The 22,612-nt window shown below is 36.7% G+C and overlaps 1 protein-coding gene across 2 annotated transcripts; it reads left to right on the forward strand.

Annotated features, from left to right (window-relative positions):
• The first annotated feature begins 577 nt into the window (after window positions 1-577).
• DDX52 (DExD-box helicase 52) lies at window positions 578-22,311 on the forward strand. Of its 2 annotated transcripts, XM_057716273.1 has the most exons (15): window positions 578-683; window positions 1,746-1,941; window positions 6,207-6,337; window positions 7,325-7,510; window positions 9,325-9,468; window positions 10,145-10,256; window positions 11,061-11,133; window positions 11,635-11,838; window positions 13,582-13,672; window positions 15,509-15,631; window positions 15,764-15,914; window positions 16,080-16,155; window positions 17,950-18,021; window positions 18,592-18,684; window positions 21,763-22,311. In XM_057716273.1, the coding sequence occupies exons 1-15, from the start codon at window positions 597-599 to the stop codon at window positions 21,818-21,820; spliced, it is 1,797 nt and encodes a 598-aa protein (XP_057572256.1). In that variant the 5' UTR covers window positions 578-596; the 3' UTR covers window positions 21,821-22,311. The 2 variants fall into 2 exon arrangements, with proteins under 2 accessions (XP_057572256.1, XP_057572257.1); XM_057716274.1 differs by lacking the exons at window positions 17,950-18,021; window positions 18,592-18,684; window positions 21,763-22,311 and adding an exon at window positions 17,378-17,931.
• The last annotated feature ends 301 nt before the right edge of the window (window positions 22,312-22,612 follow it).

Below are 22,612 nucleotides of genomic sequence, written 5' to 3' on the forward strand. Positions count from 1 at the left end.
ATTTTCATTTGTCCCTTCAACCCTATGTGTACCACTCTTCCTCACTGCAATTCGGCTCCAGTCACTCTGGCCTTCTATTTACTCAGTGTTCCAAACCTCTTTCCTTCTTCAGGCATGTTTCCTGTATTTGGAATGCTGCTTCCCGGTATCTGGGAAAGGCTGCCTCCTCTTAGGTCAAATATCGCTTCATCAGGATGAACCTGACTAAGCTACCTAAAAGTAGCTCCTCTTCCCTTTCTCTATCAAGTACACTGTTTTCTTTCATAGCACTTTTCTCTTTCAGGAATTATTCTGCTTATTCATCTGTTAACATCTTCTATCCCCACTAAAATATATGTTTCCTGAGGTGAGATTCCTGGGGTGTTGTTTACCAAACTATGCCTAAAAGTCTAGAACAGTGCCTGGCATGACAGGATCTTGATAAACATTTTTTTAAAGAGCAAATAAATAACAACAAGAATACAAAAGCCTAGGCTCTCTCGGCCGCCAGGCTCCGCCCCCCGGGACCACTTCCGCCCACGGTCCAGCTCCAGACCCTCTGCGCGAGGAGGTCCTGTGCGCAGGCGCCTTGGGACCGCGGAGCTTTCTGGGTAAAGATGGATGCTCACGATTTGTTTCGCCGGCTCCGCGCGGGAGCCAAATTCGACGTGAGACGCTTCTCCGCGGACGCAGCCCGATTCCAGGTACTGTATGCCCGCCGTTAGAAGCCAGAGTAACTGAGAAGAGGCAGGAGCCGGAAAAGGAATTGGCTGCTGAGGGAGCCGGCACTCGGAGACCCCGTGGCCTGGCTGTGGGGCATTTTCTTTTCTCTTGGCGTTCAGCTTTCCGCAGCCTTCTGAATGAACTCTTCTTCCCATCCTTCTGTAGACTTTGTTGGGTCTAGCAAAGAAACCTTTCCCCCCGGCCTCCCTCCTGAGTTTATTCAAAGCACAGTTCGAATCCTGCTTTCAAAAGCTGTCTTTTCTCCGAAACTGATGGGAAAAAATTTGGAAAACAGAAACAACCCCAAACGGAGAGAACAGATTGTTTCACTGTAGCCTCTCCAGGTTTGTCTTGGCAGGCGTACGCCTTTAGCGGGCATGGTTCTTTTTACTCCCGCAGCTCCAGGGCGTGTTAAGTAACCAATGAGAAGAGAGACTTAGAAACGGGCGATCTTACAGAGGGAAGTAGAGTGATAAATCGGGGGTAGTTGAACCCCAGTTGTGGAAAATCTTGAATGTCAGCCTTGGGATTGGGACGAGGGACATTTGTGTGTGTGTGCAACACGCGTGTTTCTTCTTTCTCTGACTGACGGTATAGTGTAGTTGTTAAGAGTTTGGACTCTGCAACCAGATTATTCAGGTTCAAATCCTGGGTCTGTCAGTTGCTAGTTTTGAGACCTTGGTCAAGTTACTTAACCTCTTAATGCCTCGGTTTTCTCATCTGAAATATTGCTGTTTACCTCGTTAGGGTTGTTGAAGGAAGAAGGAATTTAATATATCTAAACATACTTAGAAATCTGCCTGACAGCATGTTATGCTTATAAGAGTTGCTATTATGATCAGAATTATTACTGTTATAAGGTCAGAAAAGGTATCATCTTAGATTCCATTTGCCTAAACACACTTGTCAGCCTAAACAAATATTTGGTGAGAGATAAAAAAAGATAGGGAGTCACTGTACCCACACCCTTACCGCCAATACTGCTGGGGTGAAAACACTGCCAGTCTGTATATAGATTTCATTTTAAATTTTCTGGGTTTTAGATAGGAAAAAGGAAATATGACATTGATTCTTCGGAGGTGCTACAGGGACTGGACTTTTTTGGAAACAAGTCTGTCCCAGGTGAGTGTGGAGCATCAAGAACGCATCAGGAACTACAAGATGAAGAGAAAAACGAAGAGAGCCTGGCTGAAAGGAAGAGGGAGCAGAACAAGAAAAAGAGGAAGAAGATGACTTCAGGTTAGTGCTTAATGTATGTTTTTTCTCTCTCTCTCTCTCTCTTTCAATTACAAAAACTGTACAAGCTTATGATTACACCTCAGACAATATACAGCCATTTGTCAGTTGATGGTATTCAGGTTGTTTCCAGGTATTTGTGATTATAGATATTGCTACAGTAAAGATACCTGTACATATGTCTTTTTGTACAGGTGCTGAATTTCTGTAATTGGCATTCTAAAAGTGAATTCACTGGGTGAAAGGGCATGCACACTTCTTTCTTTGAACAAATAACTGCAAAATGACTTCCCACAGCCATGTCAATGCTGGATACTGTTGGTCTTAGTTTTTTTGCCAATCTAATGAGTGAAACTATTTTTAAACATATTTTCTTGATAACTGGTGAGACTGAGCATCTTTTCATAGGCTTTATTGGATATTTACATTTCAAGTTTTGTGACTTGTTTTTATTTTTTGCCTATTTTTCACAAGGCTTTTTCTGCACTCGATAATAAGGGGTATTTATCTTTCTCTTTGTTACGTCTATTACTTTTCCTAGCCATCTTACCTTTTTAATAAAGTAAATACTTATACATGGTTTTAAAAAGTCACGTGAAAAGTAAATTTCCTTCCCACTGTTTTATATCTAGTCCCCTATTTCTCCAGAGGCAATCACTGTTAATCAGTTTCTTAGGTATTTTCCTAGAGATATTCTAATCATATGTATTTATACCTCCCTTAAAAAATGTGAATGATAGTGTACTCTATATGCTGTTCTGTTCTGAACCTTCTCTACCCCTACTCCCTTTATAAAAAAACAATGTATCTTGGAGATTGTTTGAAATGAGTAGGAGGTACACTGTGTTGTTCATTTTAACTTAGCATAGTATCCCATTGTACATTCCATAATTGATTTAACAACTTCCTATGTGATGGATGTGCAGTTTGTTTCCTCACTTTTGCTGTTACAGTGTTGTAATAAATGTCATTTTACTTTGCATGTATGTGTGGGTATATCTGTCCGATAAATTCTCAGAAGTGGAATTTCATAGTTAACAAGTCATTTTACTTTCCTGGCTACAAGGAATTTTAATAAAGCCTTCCACCAAGATGAATTTAAAAAAGACCTGACACTAACTTAAGAAAAGGATTCAAATATTGGACAACTAGAAACACACAGCTGCGTCCTGTAAACCATTTAGCAACCACTGTGGATAAACATTATAGTTTCAATCAGAAAATTCAAGATCTTGCGGATTAGTAGTGATTTAAGTGTATTAATGCCAACTGTCTCATAAAAGGGAGCATAATTTTATTTTTTTAAAAAGTCTTTCCAAAAAAAATGTCAATCCAATTGGAGATGTCCACCAGCGACATATGAGAGTTTTCTTTTTATATTTATTTGCTTCCTGATGTAGAACTGTACCTTTTTCCTGTTATATTGTTCATCTGCTTGTTAGGCCTTACATATATTAAGGCAATTAGTTCTGTTCTAGCATATTATGTTTACAGTTGTGTTTTCTAGTTTGTCCCATGTCACTTATTGTCTTTATTTATTTTTTGCCGTTTTATGTGTTAAATTTATCTTTTCCTTTATGGTTTTTTGGTTCTATTTTTCTGTTCTAAGCATTAAGCTTATTTTTAAAAAATTCTTCCATGTTTTCTTATTTGTAGTTTCATTTTGTTATATTGAAATCTTTGACCCTCTGGGATTTTATTTGGTATAAGGAATGAATGAAGAACTAATTTAATTTTTTCCAGATGGCTAGCTAGTTGCCCTAAAATATTGATAATCCATCTTCTCCCCATTGGATTTATTTATTTTTTTTTTAAATAAATTTATTTATTTATTTATTTATTTTATTGGCTGTGTTGGGTCTTCGTTGCTGCACACGGGCTTTCTCTAGTTGCAGTGAGTGGGGGCTACTCTTCCTTATGGTGTGCGGGCTTCTCACTGTGGTGGCCTCTCTTGTTGCAGAGCACGGGCTCTAGGCTCGTGGACTTCAGTAGTTGCAGCACATGGGCTCAGTAGTTGTGGCTCACGGGCTCTAGAGCGCAGGCTCAACAGTTGTGGCACACGGGCTTAGTTGCTCCATGGCATGTGGGATCTTCCTGGGGCAGGGATCGAACCCGTGTCCCCTGCATCGGCAGGCAGATTCTTACTCACTGCGCCACCTAGGAAGTCCTCCCCATTGGATTTAAATACAACTTTTATTGTAACTTATTTCCCATATATATTTGGGTCTTTGGGCTCTATTCTGTTTCATTGATTTCTAATTCTGTATTCATACACCAGTATCAGCTTGCTTTAATTAATGTGACCTTATGTTATAAATTCCAGTAGAGTGGTGTGGCATACACCACTTTATTGATTGGGCAACTGGTTAGTTTTTTCCCTAAAGTGATCCACAGAGTCAGTGTAAATCCAATTAAAATTCTAGCAGGCTTTTTTTTTAATACATCTTTTTTAAAATTATTTATTTATTTTTATTGGCTGCATTGGGTCTTTGTGGCTGCACACGGGCTTTCTCTAGTTGTGGAGAGCGGGGGCTATTCTTCATTGCATTGCACAGACTTCTTATTGCGGTGGCTTCTCTTCTTGCGGAACACGGGTTGTAGGCACACAGGCTTCAGTAGTTGTGGCGCATGGGCTTAGTTGCTCTGTGCATGTGGGATCTTCCCGGACCGGGGATTGAACGCCTGTCCCCTGCATTGGCAGGAAGATTCTTAACCACTGCGCCACCAGGGAAGCCCTTAAATACATCTTTATTGGAGTATAACTGCTTTACAATGTTATATTAGTTTCTGCTGTACAACAGGGTGAATCAGCTATATGTATACATATATCCCCCATATCCCCTCCGTCTTGAGTAATAGGCTGTTTTGGTAGAAATTGAAAAGGATTTTTTTTTAAATAAACATTCACTTACTTTGTGACCCACCTATTCCATGCCTAGAAAGAAAAACCTATGTTTTTCTTTCCCAAGAGAAAGGAAAACCTGTGTCCTCACAAAGACTTGTACATAAGTGTTCACAGCAGCTTTATTTGTAATAGCCAAAAACTGGAAGTGACCCAAATGTCCTTCAACAAGTAGACAGTAGACAAATTGTATATCCATATAATGGAATACTACCTATAAATAAAAAATTTAAAATTGTTGATACATGCTCCAACATGGGTGAATCTCAAAATAACTATCCTGAGTGAAAGAAACCAGACTAAATTTAGTACATACTAATTCCATTTGTGTAAAATTCCAGAGGGAAAAAAGCTAATTAATCAACAGTGACAAAAAACAGGGGATTTGCCTGGCTGTCCAATGGTTAAGACTCCTGCTTCCACTGCAGGGGGTGTGGATTCAATCCCTGGTCAGGGAACTAAGATCCCGCATGCCGTGCAGCACTGCCAAAAAAAAGAAGAAAGAAAGAGAGAGAGAGGGAGAAAGAGAGAGACAGAGAGAGAAAGGGAGGGAGGGAGAAAAAGAAAACAGGTTGTTGCTTAGGGATGGACTGTTGCATTATAAGGGGCCACAAGGAAAATTTGGGAAGTGATGGAAATAATCTTAAATGTGGTGGTGGTTTAACAGATGTATACATATGTCAAAATGCCTCAGATTGTATACTTTAAATATATGCAGTTTATTGTGTAGGTTGTGCCTCAGTGAAGTTGAAAAAATTTAAAAGAAATTCCAGAAGTAGTTTTTACTCATTACTCTTCTTCGAATTTTTTAGGTATTCTTACATATTTATTTTCCCATGTAAACTTTAAAGTCAGTTGGTCCAGTTACCAAAACAATCCTGTCATTACTTTTCACTGAACTAGTTATTTATAGATTTAGTGAGAATTGCTCTCTTTATAATATTGAGTAGTCCTTAAGTACTGTGTTGTGTTCACTGCTATTGTAAATGTAATCTTTTCTCGCATCATATTTTTTTTCTAGCTGGTTGTGTTTTGGATATAGAAAAGCTGGCTGCCTCGTCGACATCTCTTATTCTTTAAATAGTTTTTCAATTAATTCCTTATTGTTTTCAAGTGTACAGTTATGTACATATTACAAAGCTGAAATAACTAAAACAAAAAGTGGGAAGAGAATGAGCTTCAGAGCTCTGCTTTTACCAACACACAACTTGTCTCTCCTTTTCCCAATTTTTATACCTCCTATTACTTTATCTAGTTGCAACCACTAGTTCTTTTTCTTTTGTTTAGTGTGAAGGTATATGGCCTTTTTGTGCCACCTAAGAATGTTGCACTGAAAATCTTTTAATTTTTTAAAAATATATTTTAGAAATTACTTCTCAAGAAGAAGTTTCTACTATACAGTGGATATCATCTGTGGAAGCAAAGATTGAAGATAAAAAAGTTAAAAGAGAAAATAAACTAACCTCTGAAAAGTTGGAGCAGCTCAGAAAAGAAAAGGTTAGAAAAATGTCTTCACCCCAATTGTTTTTCTGGCCTAGTGACTTTTTCACTGTCCTTGGGTTATTCGGGTGGTAAAAATGAGTATGGTTTTGTTAAGATAGATGATTACTTGCATTGGTTTAGATTTTACTTTAATGAAAACTGAAAGCAAAGTAGCATTTGTGCTGTGGCTGAAATTTTTAAAGTTTAAAATTCTTGAAAGTGTCTTGAAATCTTGAAACTTAGGTCAAAATTGATGATGTGTTTAGAATTAAATTCTTTAAATTTCTTACTGCCTTTTGATAAACATAAAATTGGCCACCTTTCTCCTTTATGTTAAACTTACTGGTTTAGAAGGATTTCCTCTGACAGGAATTTGAAAGTTAAAATTCTTAAGAAACCTATTTTATAACTTGAGACTAGGAGGAGTAGAATTCAGAAGAAACAACAAATATACCATTGTCGCATTTGCTGCACCCTTGCCGTGTTGCAGATGGAGAGTATTGTTCAGCTCACTTAGTAATCCCAAATCCAGAATTTGGCTGTCTGGATCAGAGAATGGAAAAACAAAAAAAGTCAACATCACTTGACTCTGCTTTTGGCACTCTGTCTCAATAAGTAGAGTGTAGGGTAGATCATTAAAAAGCATTGGCACTTGTCTGCTAAGTGCCACGTAAAGACAATAGGCTGATTCAGTGCCTGACTTCCAGAAGTATATGTAAGATTGTGACTGTGATGGTAGCACATTAATATGAATAACACATTACTCATGGCATTGACATATTAATATGAGGAAAGTGTGGATAGATAGGTTTGTTATGAAGGTCTTCCTTCTACAAAAGGGCACAAATTATACCTAATACCTATGTCTTTTTAGGGCTTAGAATTTAACCAGAAAGTTTCATATGCTACTAAAGCTTATCCCAAAAACTGTTACTGTTGCTTTACAACATTTGACAATGTGTTTGACCACATCCATGGTGACTCTTTTATTTCACTTTTCAGATAAATTTCTTCCGGAATAAACATAAAATTCATGTCCAAGGAACTGATCTTCCTGACCCAATTGCTACATTTCAGCAGCTTGACCAGGAATATAAAATCAATTCTCGACTGCTTCAGAACATTCTAGATTCAGGCTTCCAGATACCTACAGCAATCCAAATGCAAGCCATTCCAGTTATGCTGCATGTAAGTATGAAGGCCTATAAGTGTATGCACACATGTGCGTGTTCATTCTCTTCCCTCTGTCTTTGAAATCTTCCTTCCTGCCTTATCTCCCCTTATTGAAATCCTACCCTTGCTTGTAAGATGCATCTCTAATACCTGTGTCTTCCTAAAATTTATCTTGATCACTACTGCTAGATGTGATCTTTTCCCTTTACCACAGCACTCTTTCCCCTGCCACCCAGTTCTCCACGTGTTTTCTCTCTTGCAACATTTGTCTTACACTTTACACTACTGTGTATTTGCACTAATTATATTTATCTTTTCCATTTAACTAAGAGCATTAATCTTCTGAGGATAGGGACTATGTTCTGTTTATTCATCCATGATTTAGTTTATAATATTCAAGAATTATTTCAGAAGTACAGAATTCTTGTACATAACCTGACTTTGTTTTTATCCTAGTGCTTTTTATTATTGAAGCATTTTTAAGTACCAAAAAAATGCATAGATTTTAAGTGCAGAGTTCAGTTTCAGTAGTGCATACCCTATGTAACCATCAACCCAATGAAGATATGTAACATTTCTGTCACCCCAGACAGTTCTCTCGTACCCTTTCCATTCAGGCCTCACCTGACCCCCCCCCCCCCCCCCAGAGGTAAGCACTTTCCTGGTTTCTATTGCCATGTTTTCGTTTTGCCTCTTATGGAATTCATGTAAGTGGAACCATTCATTATTTACTCTTTTTGGTTTCTTTCACGCTAGATAACTGTTTTTGAGATTCCTCCATATTGCACATATTAGTAGTTTGTTACTGAGTAGTATCCTGTTGTATGAATATACCATAATTTCTTTATGCGTTGTTGATAGAGGTATGAGTTAACTTAGATTTTTGGAAATTAAGTTTTTCTGAGGTTTCTTTTTGTACTGGTGAGAGCTGACTTTTTTCCCCCCACATAAGCAAGATGGCCTTCAGTTCTAGTAGCCAAATTATATGAGTTCCCTCCCTCCTCATCCATACTAATCCTTTTCATTTTCTTTGGGAACTGAAATAAGAATATATTTGAGTGATGTTGTCAACTGACATTATAGTAAATTTGCTTTTAATGTTCATGTGAGGTTGTTTCTGTAGTGACCTTAGCTTAAAGCTTTAAAAATCACAGTCACTTTTTCAGGGAGCTCAGCTCAGTGCTCAGTGATGGCCTAGTTGGGTGGGATGGGGTGGGGAGGGAGGTTAAAGAGGGAGGGGATGTGTATGCATAGGGCTGATTCACTTAGCTGTGTGGCAGAAACTAACACAACATTCTAGAGCAATTATACTCCAATAAATAAATATTTTAAAAAATCACAGTGACTTTTTGAAGATTATCACCTATAAATGACTCTGTCATTCAGGTTTTCACCATTTTTTATTTCTTACTTTTAGCCATTTATTTATCTTATTTATTAAAACCTTCCTTAAGAATGGAGCAATGCAGATATCAGGTGGTGGTAATTTGTTGGTTTTGTAATTTTGCTTTGATAAAGAAGTTTAGGGGAAAGAAAAATTGAAATAGTGGAAATAAGGTTGTGCGTCATCTTTGGTTTTAGTTCTCTACTTTCTTGCCCCAGTTCAAATGAACTTTAGTGGTAATGCTCAGAAACTCCATTGGGACAGTGGTAGCAGGGGTTGGCGATGTTAGAAAAGCAAATATGGGAGAAGTTAGAAGAGTGATGGGAATGTGAGTGTTTGGATTTATTATGTATAATTTTGTTACATTTATGGCTAGTAGCATTATTTGACCAGGCTCTGAAAATTTTATGTACTCTTCCTTGTACTTAATATACTCTGTCTTTAGGGTCGAGAACTTCTGGCTTCTGCTCCTACTGGATCTGGAAAGACTTTGGCTTTTAGCATTCCTATTTTAATGCAGCTGAAACAACCCACAAATAAAGGCTTCAGAGCTCTGATTATATCACCAACACGAGAACTTGCCAGCCAGGTATGACTTGTAGTTTCTGAAGAGGATGTGTTTGCGTTTGCCAGTCATCTTTCTTATTTGAGGGTAATAGAAAGGTCCAAAAGAGTAAGGCTTGTGTCTTTGTCATGGTCACATATTCTGTAAAAAGCACACTTCTATCTTACTGCATATGGGCAAGTCTTTTAAGTCTTTCAATTTTATAAAACATGTTGATCTTAACATTTAGACTTCAGTATATGCTCTAAGATCCTTGAAGTTGGAAGGCTACTATAATATATAGTTCCCCTTTAAAAAATTTTTTCCACGCCTAGGAAAATGAAACCTCATCTCAGTTTTTGAGAAAGTAAAACTATACAATTATCCACTCTACCCTCCCAATGTGGTTAATACAAAATACATGCCAAGTATGAAATAGTTTTGTAACAGTACTGTATTCTACAAACATTATGTAACAGAATGGAAGAGTTTTGGTTTTATCTGTTGGAACTAGTTTACTAGACCTGAAGAAACTACTGAATCTTATTTGGTATTGAAGTTCCAAAATGCTGAGATTCCAAATTAATCTACAGATTACTGTGGGCTTAATTTCAGGTATTCATGGATTGATACTAGATTTATTTTGTTAGTAATGAAAAAGAGACTATACATCTTATCCAGGTATTTTAGCAGCTAATGTTTTTATCATTTTCTGTTTTAGATTCACCGAGAGTTAGTAAAAATATCTGAGGGAACAGGATTTAGGATACACATGATACACAAAGCAGCAGTTGCAGCCAAGAAATTTGGACCTAAATCATCCAAGAAATTTGGTAAGTGATTCATGCTTGAGATGTAACATGGTTTGGAAATTACAAGTATCCTAATTGCCACCCGAAAGTTCTTAAAGTCTAGTTAGTTTGATTTTTAGAAAAGCTAAAAGAGATCTCCTCCCAGCTCCCCACCTAGTAGTTATATAAATGTATACCAGTGGTTCTCAACCAGAGGTAATTCTGCCCTTCACCACCACCTCACCCTCCACTCCGGGATATTTGGCAATATCTGGAGACATTTTAAGTTGTCACAACTGGGGAGAGATGCTACTAGTATAGGGATAGAAGCCAGGGATGCTGTTAAGCATCCTACAGTGCACAGGTAGTTGTCTGGACCAAAATGTCAGTAGTGCTGAGGTTAAGAATCCCAGCTTTATTCTGTCGATTTTTAATCTGCCATGGAAATATTCTGCAAATAATACTGGCTTAACATCCCTATTCTTAGATCAGCCAAAGAATCTGTTTTACTTGTCTTTTATCTTGAGCTTCTGAGTAAAATTGCATTTAAGGAACGTATTTTCCTGAAAAACAAACATGTTTTTAAAAGCAAACTGTTGGATTATAGTATTCTTGCCTCTTAGAAGCTGAGAAGGCAGATCAAATAAAAGGAGAGTAAGGATATAGTAGTTTGTACTGTGATGGATTAAAAAAATATGTACATTAGCTTGTTGTGTTATTGGTGTAGTGCATATAACCACTTCTCCCCATCTGAAGTTATTAACTGAAATTCAGGAGACTTAATCCCCTAGTTCAAGAGGAATGAATGTTGTTTTTGCAATTTGTACCATTTGTTTTTCCTTATAGATATTCTCGTGACTACTCCAAATCGACTAATCTATTTATTAAAGCAAGATCCTCCAGGAATAGACTTAACAAGGTACATTACTTTAATAATGTCTTTTATGTGTTTTTCATTAAATTGATGATATTTTGTCCTCAATTACTTGTATTATTGCCCTTTAGAGCCTGCTCTCTGCCAACTTTCAGTCATTGTTGGTGCTGAGAAAAATGGTTTTCATTAAACTCATAGAAAAGTAACCATCTGGTCTGGAAGAAAGCTAACAGATTCTGATAAGCAGTTAGTACAGAATTCCCCTAGAAATTTTCACATCTCTCGCAATGGTGATGGTATTCATAAGGTTTATCTGCGCTTTCGTCATTCCCAGTGGAACCTCATATCTTTGGGGCTGATGGAATAGGTACATTAATTTATGTTTATCTTGTTTTTACCTTTTTTTGCTTATTTTCCTTGTACCTTTTTCTGGTATGATATATGGATCTGAGAAACATCATTGTGGTTTGACTTCATGTGTTCTCACAGTTCTTGGATGTTTCAGTTCAATATTCACAAGGTATTTTTTTCATTGTTATTTATTAGTGTTGAATGGCTGGTAGTAGATGAATCAGATAAACTGTTTGAAGATGGAAAAACTGGGTTCAGAGACCAGCTGGCTTCCATTTTCTTGGCCTGCACATCCCACAAGGTCAAAAGAGCTATGTTCAGTGCAACTTTTGCCTATGATGTTGAGCAGTGGTGCAAACTCAACTTGGACAACGTCATTACTGTTTCCATTGGAGCAAGGTAATTGTTCTTCCACATTAGCCCACCGATTTTTTTTTTTTAAATACAAGTCATTATTTTAGACTAATAGAGATAGGTTGTGTGGCCTAAAATTGATGAGTTTGACTGAAAGAAACATATTCTTGAAAGTCAAGATTGATTAGAGATTTTCTATTTTAGAATAATCCAAAGGGAGATTCTCATATTGTCATATTAATATTCCTATCATCATGCATTTAGTTGATTTTTCCAGTCCACAAAGTATGACATGAGCTCTGTGGCCACCCAGAGGATTTAATCTCTTTGAAGCCTTAACAAAGTACGGCCACAGAGAAGGAAGCTGATATTACTAAGCTACTTGACTTATAATTCCTTTTTTAAAATATTTTGAGGAGCATTTATGCTGAATGGTAGAAAAAAGTTTTATTAAATTATGATATTGCCACTTGATATACTATAATGCAACACATGAAATGGTAAGAGTGAAGATTGTAGCTTGTAAAAAGTGTTTGTAATACCACGTTAAGTAAAAAAGAAGCCAAATGAAACAGTAAAGAATATCCTTTCTACTTTAAACTTAAAATTCCTGTGTATAAAAGGAAAAATAGAACAAATTCACCATAAATGTAATTATAAAGGCAGATAACAGAATGGAAAAAGTATTTATACATAGTATAGAGTGTTCATAAAACCTTAAGATACCTCATGCCCAACTGTCAATAAATAAACCTTTGCTAATCATTAAGAAAAAAATTTAGCCATATGTAACAACTTTTAGAATGTTCTCATTTTACCCAATGATTTTACTTTTAGAAAAATTTTGTAAGTAATTAGACACATGAAAATTTAATTACTAAAACACAACAATATGTCAAAGTTTATTCTAAAATAGTAGAATTGTGGACAATTTGTTTGTCTTTTTTAATTTTCTTGAGATAACATTTTTATAATCAGAACAAAACATTCAAAGACCTAAATAGACATTTCTCCAAAGACATCCAGGTGGCCAATAGGCACATGAAAAGATGCTGAACATCACTAATTATTAGAGAAATGCAAATCAAAAGTACAACGAGGTGTCATCTCACACCAGTCAGAATGGCCATCATCAAAAAGTCTACAAAGAATAAATGCTAGAGAAACTAACACAATATTGTAAATCAGTTGCACTCCAATAAAAATTAATTTTTTTAAAAAAGAATAAATGCTAGAGAGGGTGTGGAGAAAAAGGAACCCTCTTACATTGTTGATGGCAATCTAAATTGGTGCAGCCACTATGGAAAATAGCACAGAGGTTCCTTAAAAAACTAAAAATAGTACCATATGATCCAGCAATCTCACTCCTGGGCATATATCCAGAGAAAACTATAATTCAAAAAGATACATGCACCCCCATGTTCATAGCAGCACTATTTACAATAGCCAAGACATGCAAGCAATACAAACATCCATTGAAAGACAAATGGGTAAAGAATATGTAGTACAGTGGAATGGAATATTACTCAGCCATTAAAAGGAATGAAACAATGCCATTTGCAGCAACATGAATGAACCCAGAGATTATCATACCAAGTGAAATAAGTCAGAAAGAGAAAGACAAATATCAATTTGTCTTTAGGTTAAAATATAAATAATTAGGTACTTATGTTGTCAATGGAAAAGATCATTCTGTTGGAGTTGTGTGTAAATTTTTTCATTTATTTAGAATTCAGGGGAAAAACAAAAATTGGCTTTTGCAAACTACAAGGTATGTTTTTTTCTTAGGAATTCTGCGGTAGAGACGGTAGAACAAGAGCTTCTCTTTGTTGGGTCTGAGACTGGAAAACTTCTGGCCATGAGAGAACTTGTTAAAAAGGTATATTTTTATACCTACATTCTTGAATTTTGATAAAGCTCACCAAGCCTTGTATTACTAGTGGGAGGCTGAGCACTATTCCTGCATCATACTTAGTAATCCATTGGTAAATCGGTAAGAAGCATGTTGGAGCAATTCTTGTCTTGAGGGGGAGAGGCTGTCCTCTTAGAATATATTGAGTTTTCTCTTCCCAGCTGGGGTGGGATAGGCTAAGGAAAGACCTGCCTGATGTCCTGAATGCCTCCTTTTTCCACACCAGCATACAGGCAGACCTCAGAGGTATTGTGGGTTCAGTACCAGACCACCACCATAAAGCCAATATCGCAATAAAGTGAGCCACAGGAATTACCTGGTTTGCCAGTGTATAGGAAAGGTTTATACTATACTGTAGTCAATTTTGCAGTAGCGTTATGTCTAAAACACAATGCACATCCCTTAACTTAAAAATACTTTATTGCTAAAAATTTTAACCATCATCTGAGCTTTCACTGAGTCATAGTAGTAACATCAAAGGTCACTCACTGATCACAACAGCAAATATAATAATAATGAAGAAGTTTGAAATATTGAGAGAATTACCAAAATGTGATACAGAGACATGAAGTGAGCAAATGCTTTTGGCAAAAAAATGGTGCTGGTAGACTTGCTTGAACATAAAGTTGCCACAAACCTTCAGTTTGTAAAAAACATACTATATGCAAAGTGCAATAAAACAAAGTATGCCTGTGTATATCTGCCCCGTAATCTTTCCCAATCACTCTGCTGGTTTCTTAGAGAACTGGGGCATTATATAATGAATAGGACAGGGCTTCCTAGGTGGCACAGTGGTTAAGACTCCGCCTGCCAATGCAGGGGACACAGGTTCGATCCCTGCTCCAGGAAGATCCCACATGCCACGGAGCAACTAAGCCCGTGTGCCAAAAAAACAAACAAACAAACAAAAAAATAATGAATAGGACACTAGAGTGAGGGGTTTTGTTTTATTGATGAGTTAATACAAATATAGTACTTATAGTAGTGCTTGGCACATAATAGATGCTATTATGTATGTGTTTTACTAATGCTCTTAAGGGTATCATTTGGCAATAGGAAATTTCAGGTTTTCACAGATACTCATGTGGAATCACCAGGGAGTTTTAGCCATGTATAAACTTCAGGAGTTCTGTGAACCTTCTGAAATTATATGTAACATTTTGTATGAATGTGTGGTTGCCTGTTAGAAAGCTTCATAGCTTTCTTTCATTAGACTCTGAAAGGGATGTGGACCAAAATAACAAGGTTAAGCCTTAATGCTGACAGTTGAAAATATAGAAAGCTGGTTTGAGAGAGAGGCAGGGTTTGATGATATAAATGTGAAAAATAAAAATCATTTGCTTAGAGCTGGTAGTTGATGACTGAGATTTTATGTAACTTGATAAGAGAAAGATTATATTGAGAGAACTGAGAACCAAGGACTAAGCTTTGGGGAATACCCACAGTTAGGATAAATAACGTAATAAATATTATTATAATATAATAAATAGTTACATTTTAAGAAGAAACAAAAATGTTCTAAGGCACAGAAGCAAACATGATTATTTCAACGAGTGGGCACCCATTGCTCTAGAAAGGTGAAGGGGAATTAATTAGACAAGATGGTTGGAATTAGCAAGATGGAGAGTATAGTTCAAGTTGAATAGAAAGAACCCACTGTAGAAAATGGATGGCGAGGAAGATGGAGGCAGACTTGGAACACTGGTCTCAGAAATTTGTCAATTTCTAAATTAAAATGAACTAAAAGCATATGAAATACTGCAGTTATATTCTTGATTACGGGTTGTGTGTGCTTTCTTTCAGGGTTTCGATCCACCTGTTCTTGTTTTTGTTCAGTCCATTGAAAGGGCAAAAGAACTTTTTCATGAGCTCATATATGAAGGTATTAACGTGGATGTTATTCATGCAGACAGAACGCAGCAGCAGGTAAAGTCAAATGTATACTTGCAAAGCAATAAAGAACAACTACATTTTTTTAATTGGCATTAAATTTATGAAGTACTTGTTTTCCATTCCTAGAGTGGTACTAAAACATTTAATATATGTTCTGTTAACCAGAGAGATAACACAGTCCACAGCTTCAGAGCAGGAAAAATCTGGGTTCTTATTTGTACAGCCTTGCTAGCCAGAGGGATCGATTTTAAAGGTGTGAACTTGGTCATCAACTATGACTTTCCAACCAGCTCAGTGGAATATATCCACAGGATAGGTGAGTCGTGCGCCCCCACCCCCCACGCATCTCTCTTAACATCTCTGCCAGTCCCTTCATTTTTTTTTAGTGCTGTGATAATCCAGTGACTTGTGTATGGGAATCTTGAAGGTCCCATTCCCCCCAAAAGTAGGGTTTTTTTTTTAATGGTCTGATTTCTCGTAGGTCGAACTGGAAGAGCTGGGCATAAAGGAAAAGCTGTTACATTTTTCACTGAAGATGATAAACCATTATTAAGAAGGTAAATTAGGAGAAATAACTTAGCATTAAGTTGGCAAAATTGATTCATTATTCTCATACACAATTAACGGACAATTACAAAATGGCTGTGTCCCAAATTCTGTTACGGTATTAGTCGACCAAATCTTAGCCATGAGAAAAAGAAAAATGATCAGAAGGCCTTGTTTTTGCCCTTCCATTGTTAGATTTTGGAAATATTTACAATGGAATTTTCATTAAGTTTCAGATTCACAGAATTCTCCCAATAGCCATCACTTGATATTACTCAAAATGTAATATTAAGGTTTTCGGGTTAGTGAATAGTTTAAAGTTTAACCCCTGAGTCTCTTATCCCCACCCAGAATGGTCTCTGAGCACGGGCACCTTCTTCCCATTACTCTTAGGGGCAGTTGGAGTTTTATATTTAGTCCCAGGATCTCCTGTCATAGAGGAAAAACTGTTTTAGTAACACACTCTAATATTCACTTGTAGTCCCTCGAAGACTGGGTAACCTACGACAGATACACTTTCAGAATCTCATCTTAATTTAGCCATCATTATAGATTTTAATAAAGCAGCTGAGTTTCCTACATTTGGGCTGCCTGCAGAAATTTTAGGCTGATGATAATTGACAACAGTTCATGTTTCTAACAAATGAAGTTGAGTTGTGGATAAAGGCAGTTTGTACTTTGATCTATTTATCGGTTTTGGTGAAGATTTTGATTTGTCCCTTCTGAGCCTTGGCTCTGTCAGCCTTGGTTTTGCTGTGAGCAGACTTTCACGTGTGATTATGTAGGGAAGTACATTCCAACAGCCTAGAATTCACCTGAATTCTCCTCAGCGACTCCAAGCATGTCAATCTAATGACTGTCCCATATCAGTGTAACTCTGCACCTCAGTTTTCCATCTGGGAAATGGGGATAATGATAGTATTTACTACAAAGGGTTGTAAGGATTGAGTAAGTTACTACAGTAAGTCCCCGACATATAAATGAGTTCCATTCCGAGAGCACATTCATAAGTCCAACAAAGTTAGCCTAGGTACCCAACTAACACAATCAGCTATATTGTACTATACTATAATAGGTTTATAATACTTTTCATGCAAATAATACATAAAAAGCAAATACAAAAGATAAAACATTTTTTATCTTATAGTACAGTACCTTGAAATGTACAGTACAACAGCTGGTGCTTCTTAGCAGTACCAGCTACATCACTGCTGCTTTTATGCTTGTTTCCAGACATCCTGGGCTTGTCTACTCTACTACTGTACTCTATACAGTACTGTACAATACACAAAAGCACAACTACTTGTAGAGGATGCATGCATGGGACAGTGTATACCAGACACGTGAACTATTATAACTTACATGATTGGACATGTGAACACATGTTCGCATCTTTGAAAGTTTGCAACTTGAAGGTTTGTATGTAGGGGACTTACTGTATACATGAGAAGCTTGAGACCATGCCAAGTTCTATCATTTAGTAAATTCAAGTGTGATTCTGATTTCAGTCAGTGTCTCATCCAAGACTGGGCTTAGTAGCTTTTCAGGGCTTGATAAATATTGAGTAGAAACAGCTGCTACCTAAAATTATTCATCAATACATTGATTTCAGTCCAGCGGACCATTCTCTCAGTAATTCAGTATGATTGCATCTGGTAATACTTAGTAGTAATTTTTCAGAACGCTTTACTGGATTACTTTCTTGCTCATGTAGTTTTAGTTCCTCTTGTATTGTGCAGAGGGTTTAAGTATGTAAACATCAGTTTGACAAGATACAAATTTATGTTTGCGGGTACCTTTTTCAGTGTTGCCAATGTTATCCAGCAGGCCGGATGTCCTGTCCCAGAATACATAAAGGGTTTCCAAAAACTACTGAGGTACAATCTTAAATTTACCTGAAGCTTCTCTCTCTCTCTCTCTCTCCCTCTCTGCATATACATTCTTGCTTTAACACTCTTATACATTATAGTTCTAACAATACTATTTTTAGAACATTTTAAGATAAAAATTTTCCTTTTAAATATTTGTGAATACTGTGTGTTCTTTCCCTACCAGGTTTTCATCCTTGAAATTTTAGTATTCAGATTTTTAAAATATTCAATGTGAGTGAAGTATGCTTAGATTTTAATTCATAAAACTGGTAAAAAGCAGTTAATTGGCCAAAAGCAAACTCTAGTGCTTGTTGGCACAGAATATGAGTGACACGTGACATATTTTAACCATAATCAGTGCCTTTTAAAAAATTGGTTGAATGTATCCCTTTGGGTTACCCCTCTAAAGCTATTAGGTAACCTAGTAATGTTAAAGTGGATAGAGTGTTATCACTGTAAACCAGTAAGTGGATAAAAGAAATGAATTTTGTGACCAAGGACCAAAGCTAGTTTTAGCTCTTTTAAATTAAGTTGTACTTACTTCAGTTCTTTCTTCTCTCACCTTGTAACTTTCAGTAAACAAAAGAAAAAGATGATTAAGAAGCCTTTGGAAAGGGAGAGCATTAGTACAACTCCAAAATATTTCTTAGAAAAAGCTAAGGATAAACGGTAAGTATATGGTAGAAGTTACTGTTTGACTCTGTCATATTCTTAATAACATAAGCATTTTGTGATATGAATAATCCCTTCCATAATGCAAAGGCTCATTCCCTAATTCCCATGTGTAATCAGCTTTTATTAACTGAAGCACAGCTATACAGGCATGACCTTATCTTTGTAACAGCTGTCAAATAAATAAATAAATGCTTATTTGCAGTAAAAAATAAATAAAAAAATAACATAAGCATTATTTTTCCTTAGGATAGATTTTTAGTAGAATTTGATAGGTCTACAGTGCATTATAGAATGTAATAAAAGTAATATATTTTAGCCTGCCTATGATTTGGAAACTTGCATAATTCAATCTTGGAATTTTTCTTTATCTGTGTATTAATGATCTGTTTTTTTTCCATCTTTGAAAGTATGATTTCAATTCCCTATGAATTAGAATTGCACTGTGCACCATCTCCATACAGCCTGCATCTGGGCACATTACTGAGGCCAATAGTTAGGACTGTTGACTCGCATCGATGGAGTCTTCCTTCAGGCTCCATATTCTAGGCAGGATTTCAGTAAGATCTTGGGCTTATGCTGAAGCACATTGGAACACCTCTGAAAAGTATGACTTGGGTAAATTTGTAGTCATTTAGTTGCGTTTTTGAGGATTTTAAAGCATGGATTTTTTTTTTAGCATACACCTTTTTTGCCTATTACTGTGAGGAAACTACGTGATTTCTTAGGGGTAGGCTAAAATATTTTGCAAGTACTATTCTTCCACTATTTAAGGAAAAATGATGCTGTTCAAATTCCATCAGTACCAGTTAACATACAACAAATATAAAATGTAGGCATTTACCAAGTACTTACTGTTCATCTTACTACATATTATATATGTAGTAAGGTGTATGAATGGATGTAAAATCAGACCCCTTTCCTAAAGTTAGAGAAAGGAGATTAGTATACTGAAAAAAATTAGAGAATAATTTTTAAATAAAACAGTAGTTTAGAAAAGGGAAAAAATCATTATGGATTGGTGTAGTTACAGAAAGTTTCAAGAAGGTAGAACTATGTTCAAGGATAGATAAAATTTAGACATGTAGAAGGAACAAGATGAATCCAGGTGAAAAAACTGGCATGCACTTTCCTTCTGAGTGAAAGAATCTGCCTGACGTTTTGTATTGATTGTGGGAAAACATGTTCAGCCCCAGTACATAGAGTGTAGTGTGTCCCAAGGTGTGGTGGTTTTAAGCTTTAATAACTTGGGAAGAGTAAATGTTACAACCTTACAAAACTACATCATTTGAAAGATTATTTTAATTCAATTTGTGCTTAGTTTTGTGCATTCTTAGTACATTTTAATTTTTATTCTTTGTGGCAACAGTTCCTGGGTGACAAGCCAGTGGATTGGTAGAGAAGGTTGCCCTGCTTGGTCCAAACCTTATCTGTCTCATTAGACTTTTTCTTGTGATGGGCTGCTGCAGAATTGTTGCATATGCATCAGAACCTCATTCTTCGGGTGATCTTAAAGCTAGGATTGGAAATGCAATTCTTTCAGGTACTGAGCAGCAGCAGCTCATGAAAATTTTTACAAAGGTCGAAAATCGACTAGAGCATAAAATCATGGCTGTGTTGAATTGTAATAATAAATATCGATATTCTGTTTGTTTGTTGTTTGTTTGTTTTACTTATTTATTGCCTGCTTCAGATCTTCATTGCTGCACGAGGGCTTACTCTAGTTGCTGTGAAGGGGGACTACTCTTCCTTGTGATGCCCAGGCTTCTCAGTGCAGTGGCTTCTCTTGTTGCGGAGCACAGACTCTAGGCTTGTGGGCTTCAGTAGTTGTGGCACACAGGCTTAGTTGCTCTGCGGCATGTGGGATCTTCCTGGACCAGGGATCAAACCCATGTCCCCTGCATTGGCAGGCGGGTTCTTAACCACTGGGCCACCAGGGTAGTCAGTATTTTAAATAATTACACTTTAATTGTTGAGTTTTGTAAGTTTGCAGCTATTATGGTCTGAGGTTATTAAAACTTAAAGCTGCACTAAGACTTCGAGGACACCTGGTATAACCTTGTCACTAGCCTCCTGCTTAAGATGCTTTGGTTGTCTCTCTACTTTCTTCACACTTAAAGGCCATACTTCTTAACATAGCATATAAACAAGACCTGATCTGACTCTAGTTTACCTTTCCACTGTAGATGTTGCTTTAATGATCCTACTCACACCTGTGGCCTCAGCTCTATGCTGATAACTCCATAAGATATGATAAGTCCGTATCTTCAAGCCCAGCTTCCCAACTGAGCTATAAACATGAATCCTGTTGCCTAGTGGACCTCACTTCAGGCACTGCAAACTCAACCTGGTGTAGTAGGGAGTGGGGGAGAAGAACTGGCTCTAATAGCACCTTTTCCTGTGTGATTTTAGACAAGTCACTTCACCTCTCTAAACCTCTTTCCCCCATATATAATGGAAATAGTTATATAAATAATACCAACTCTGCTACTCCGGGTTGGTGGAGGATTAAATGAGTTGATACACATATAAGAATTTGCATTACTATACTGTAGTATGCAAATATTGATTATTTTCTTAAAACTTTTTTTTCCTTTTCCTGTGTTAACAGCTAATTGATGGCATTTACCATTCACCAGACTCTAAAGTCAGATGGTTGGAGTTCATGTCTAATATTTATTACCAGTGTGTGATGATCAGCAAGTCACTTAATTTTCCACATCTATAAAATGAGAATAATAATAGAATCTTCTTCATAAGTTAGGAAGACTATCCCCGTTGATACATATGAAAAAAACTTATAAACAGTATCTAGCACTTAATCAATGTGAACTCTTCTTATTAGGTCAGGATCAGAATCTGTCTTTTTTACCATGTTGTAGTGTAGTTTACTGTGGTGTTTCCATGTAACTTAGGTGGATATGGTTTTCTAAAGGGCAAAGACATCTTTGTGTGCCTAGTGCCTCATGCACTTGATTATACAGGAGATTTCAGTAAATGTTTATTAAATTGGTAGAGTTTTGGAAAGTACGTATATCTAAAATTTCTAATTCAACTTTCCTTTCATTGTCACAGGAAGAAGGTCACTGGTCAGAACAGCAAGAAGAAAGTAGCTCCCGAGGACAAAAGTTAAAAACAGACTTTTAAAAAGACTATATCACAAACGTGATTTTCTGATTCCAGCATGAGTGTTGTTTTCATGGAATACATCATCTTATAATCACCCGTACCAGACATTTGAAATCAACCACAAGAACTTGGGACTAGTGAAAAATGATCCTGAAGTATCAGTGCATTATGTCATTTCAATTCGTAGGTGATTTTTAAATGATTGTACAGTGAAAAAAACATTCATTGACATTCATGTGGTTTGAATCCAGAGTAATACTTCTTATAGAAGAACAAAAGTTTATGCTAAAAATAACAACACCCAAATGTGGTGCACTGGATTTTTCCCTTCAAGTGTAAGGAAGGTGTCAATATGCTGTGGAGAGGCATTTGGAACCACACTGCAAACTAAAGTCTTGAAATGGAATGCCCCTTCCCACCCTTTTTTATTTTTTTTTTGGATGGACGAAAAGCAGCACAGGGTGTCTACCAGGAATAAACCTACTGCTCTCTTTATTCTGCTGTTTCTTAATTTGTTGACAGCCTTTTGTGGTATAAGCAACAACGAGATGCCTTTTATGTGGCTGGTTATTCAAGTTCCCTAAGATTTTAAAGTCTCTGATCTATTAAATATCTTTTTACCTCATCCTTAACGTAGCTCAAACCTTACCTTTGTGATGTTGCTGCTAGAAGATTATGGTCAGCGGCTCCCTTTCTTACTTCATTTTCCTTTATTTAACCATGTTCTTTCCTGTCTCTTTCCATTTGAGATGACTTAGCTCAAAAACTGATAAACATTTTATCCTGATGAGGAAGA

This window comes from Hippopotamus amphibius, chromosome 17, assembly GCF_030028045.1.
Source record: "Hippopotamus amphibius kiboko isolate mHipAmp2 chromosome 17, mHipAmp2.hap2, whole genome shotgun sequence".
NCBI lineage: Eukaryota > Metazoa > Chordata > Mammalia > Artiodactyla > Hippopotamidae > Hippopotamus > Hippopotamus amphibius.

What these genes read in the sequence shown, in the direction of transcription:
- DDX52 (XM_057716273.1), top strand. Translation starts at nt 597, where the DNA reads ATGGATGCTCACGATTTGTTTCGCCGGCTCCGCGCGGGAGCCAAATTC. An exon ending in CACGAGAACTTGCCAGCCAG is followed by an intron (nt 9,469 to 10,144) that starts GTATGACTTGTA and finishes TTTCTGTTTTAG; the next exon opens with ATTCACCGAGAGTTAGTAAA. An exon ending in TGAGAGAACTTGTTAAAAAG is followed by an intron (nt 13,673 to 15,508) that starts GTATATTTTTAT and finishes GCTTTCTTTCAG; the next exon opens with GGTTTCGATCCACCTGTTCT.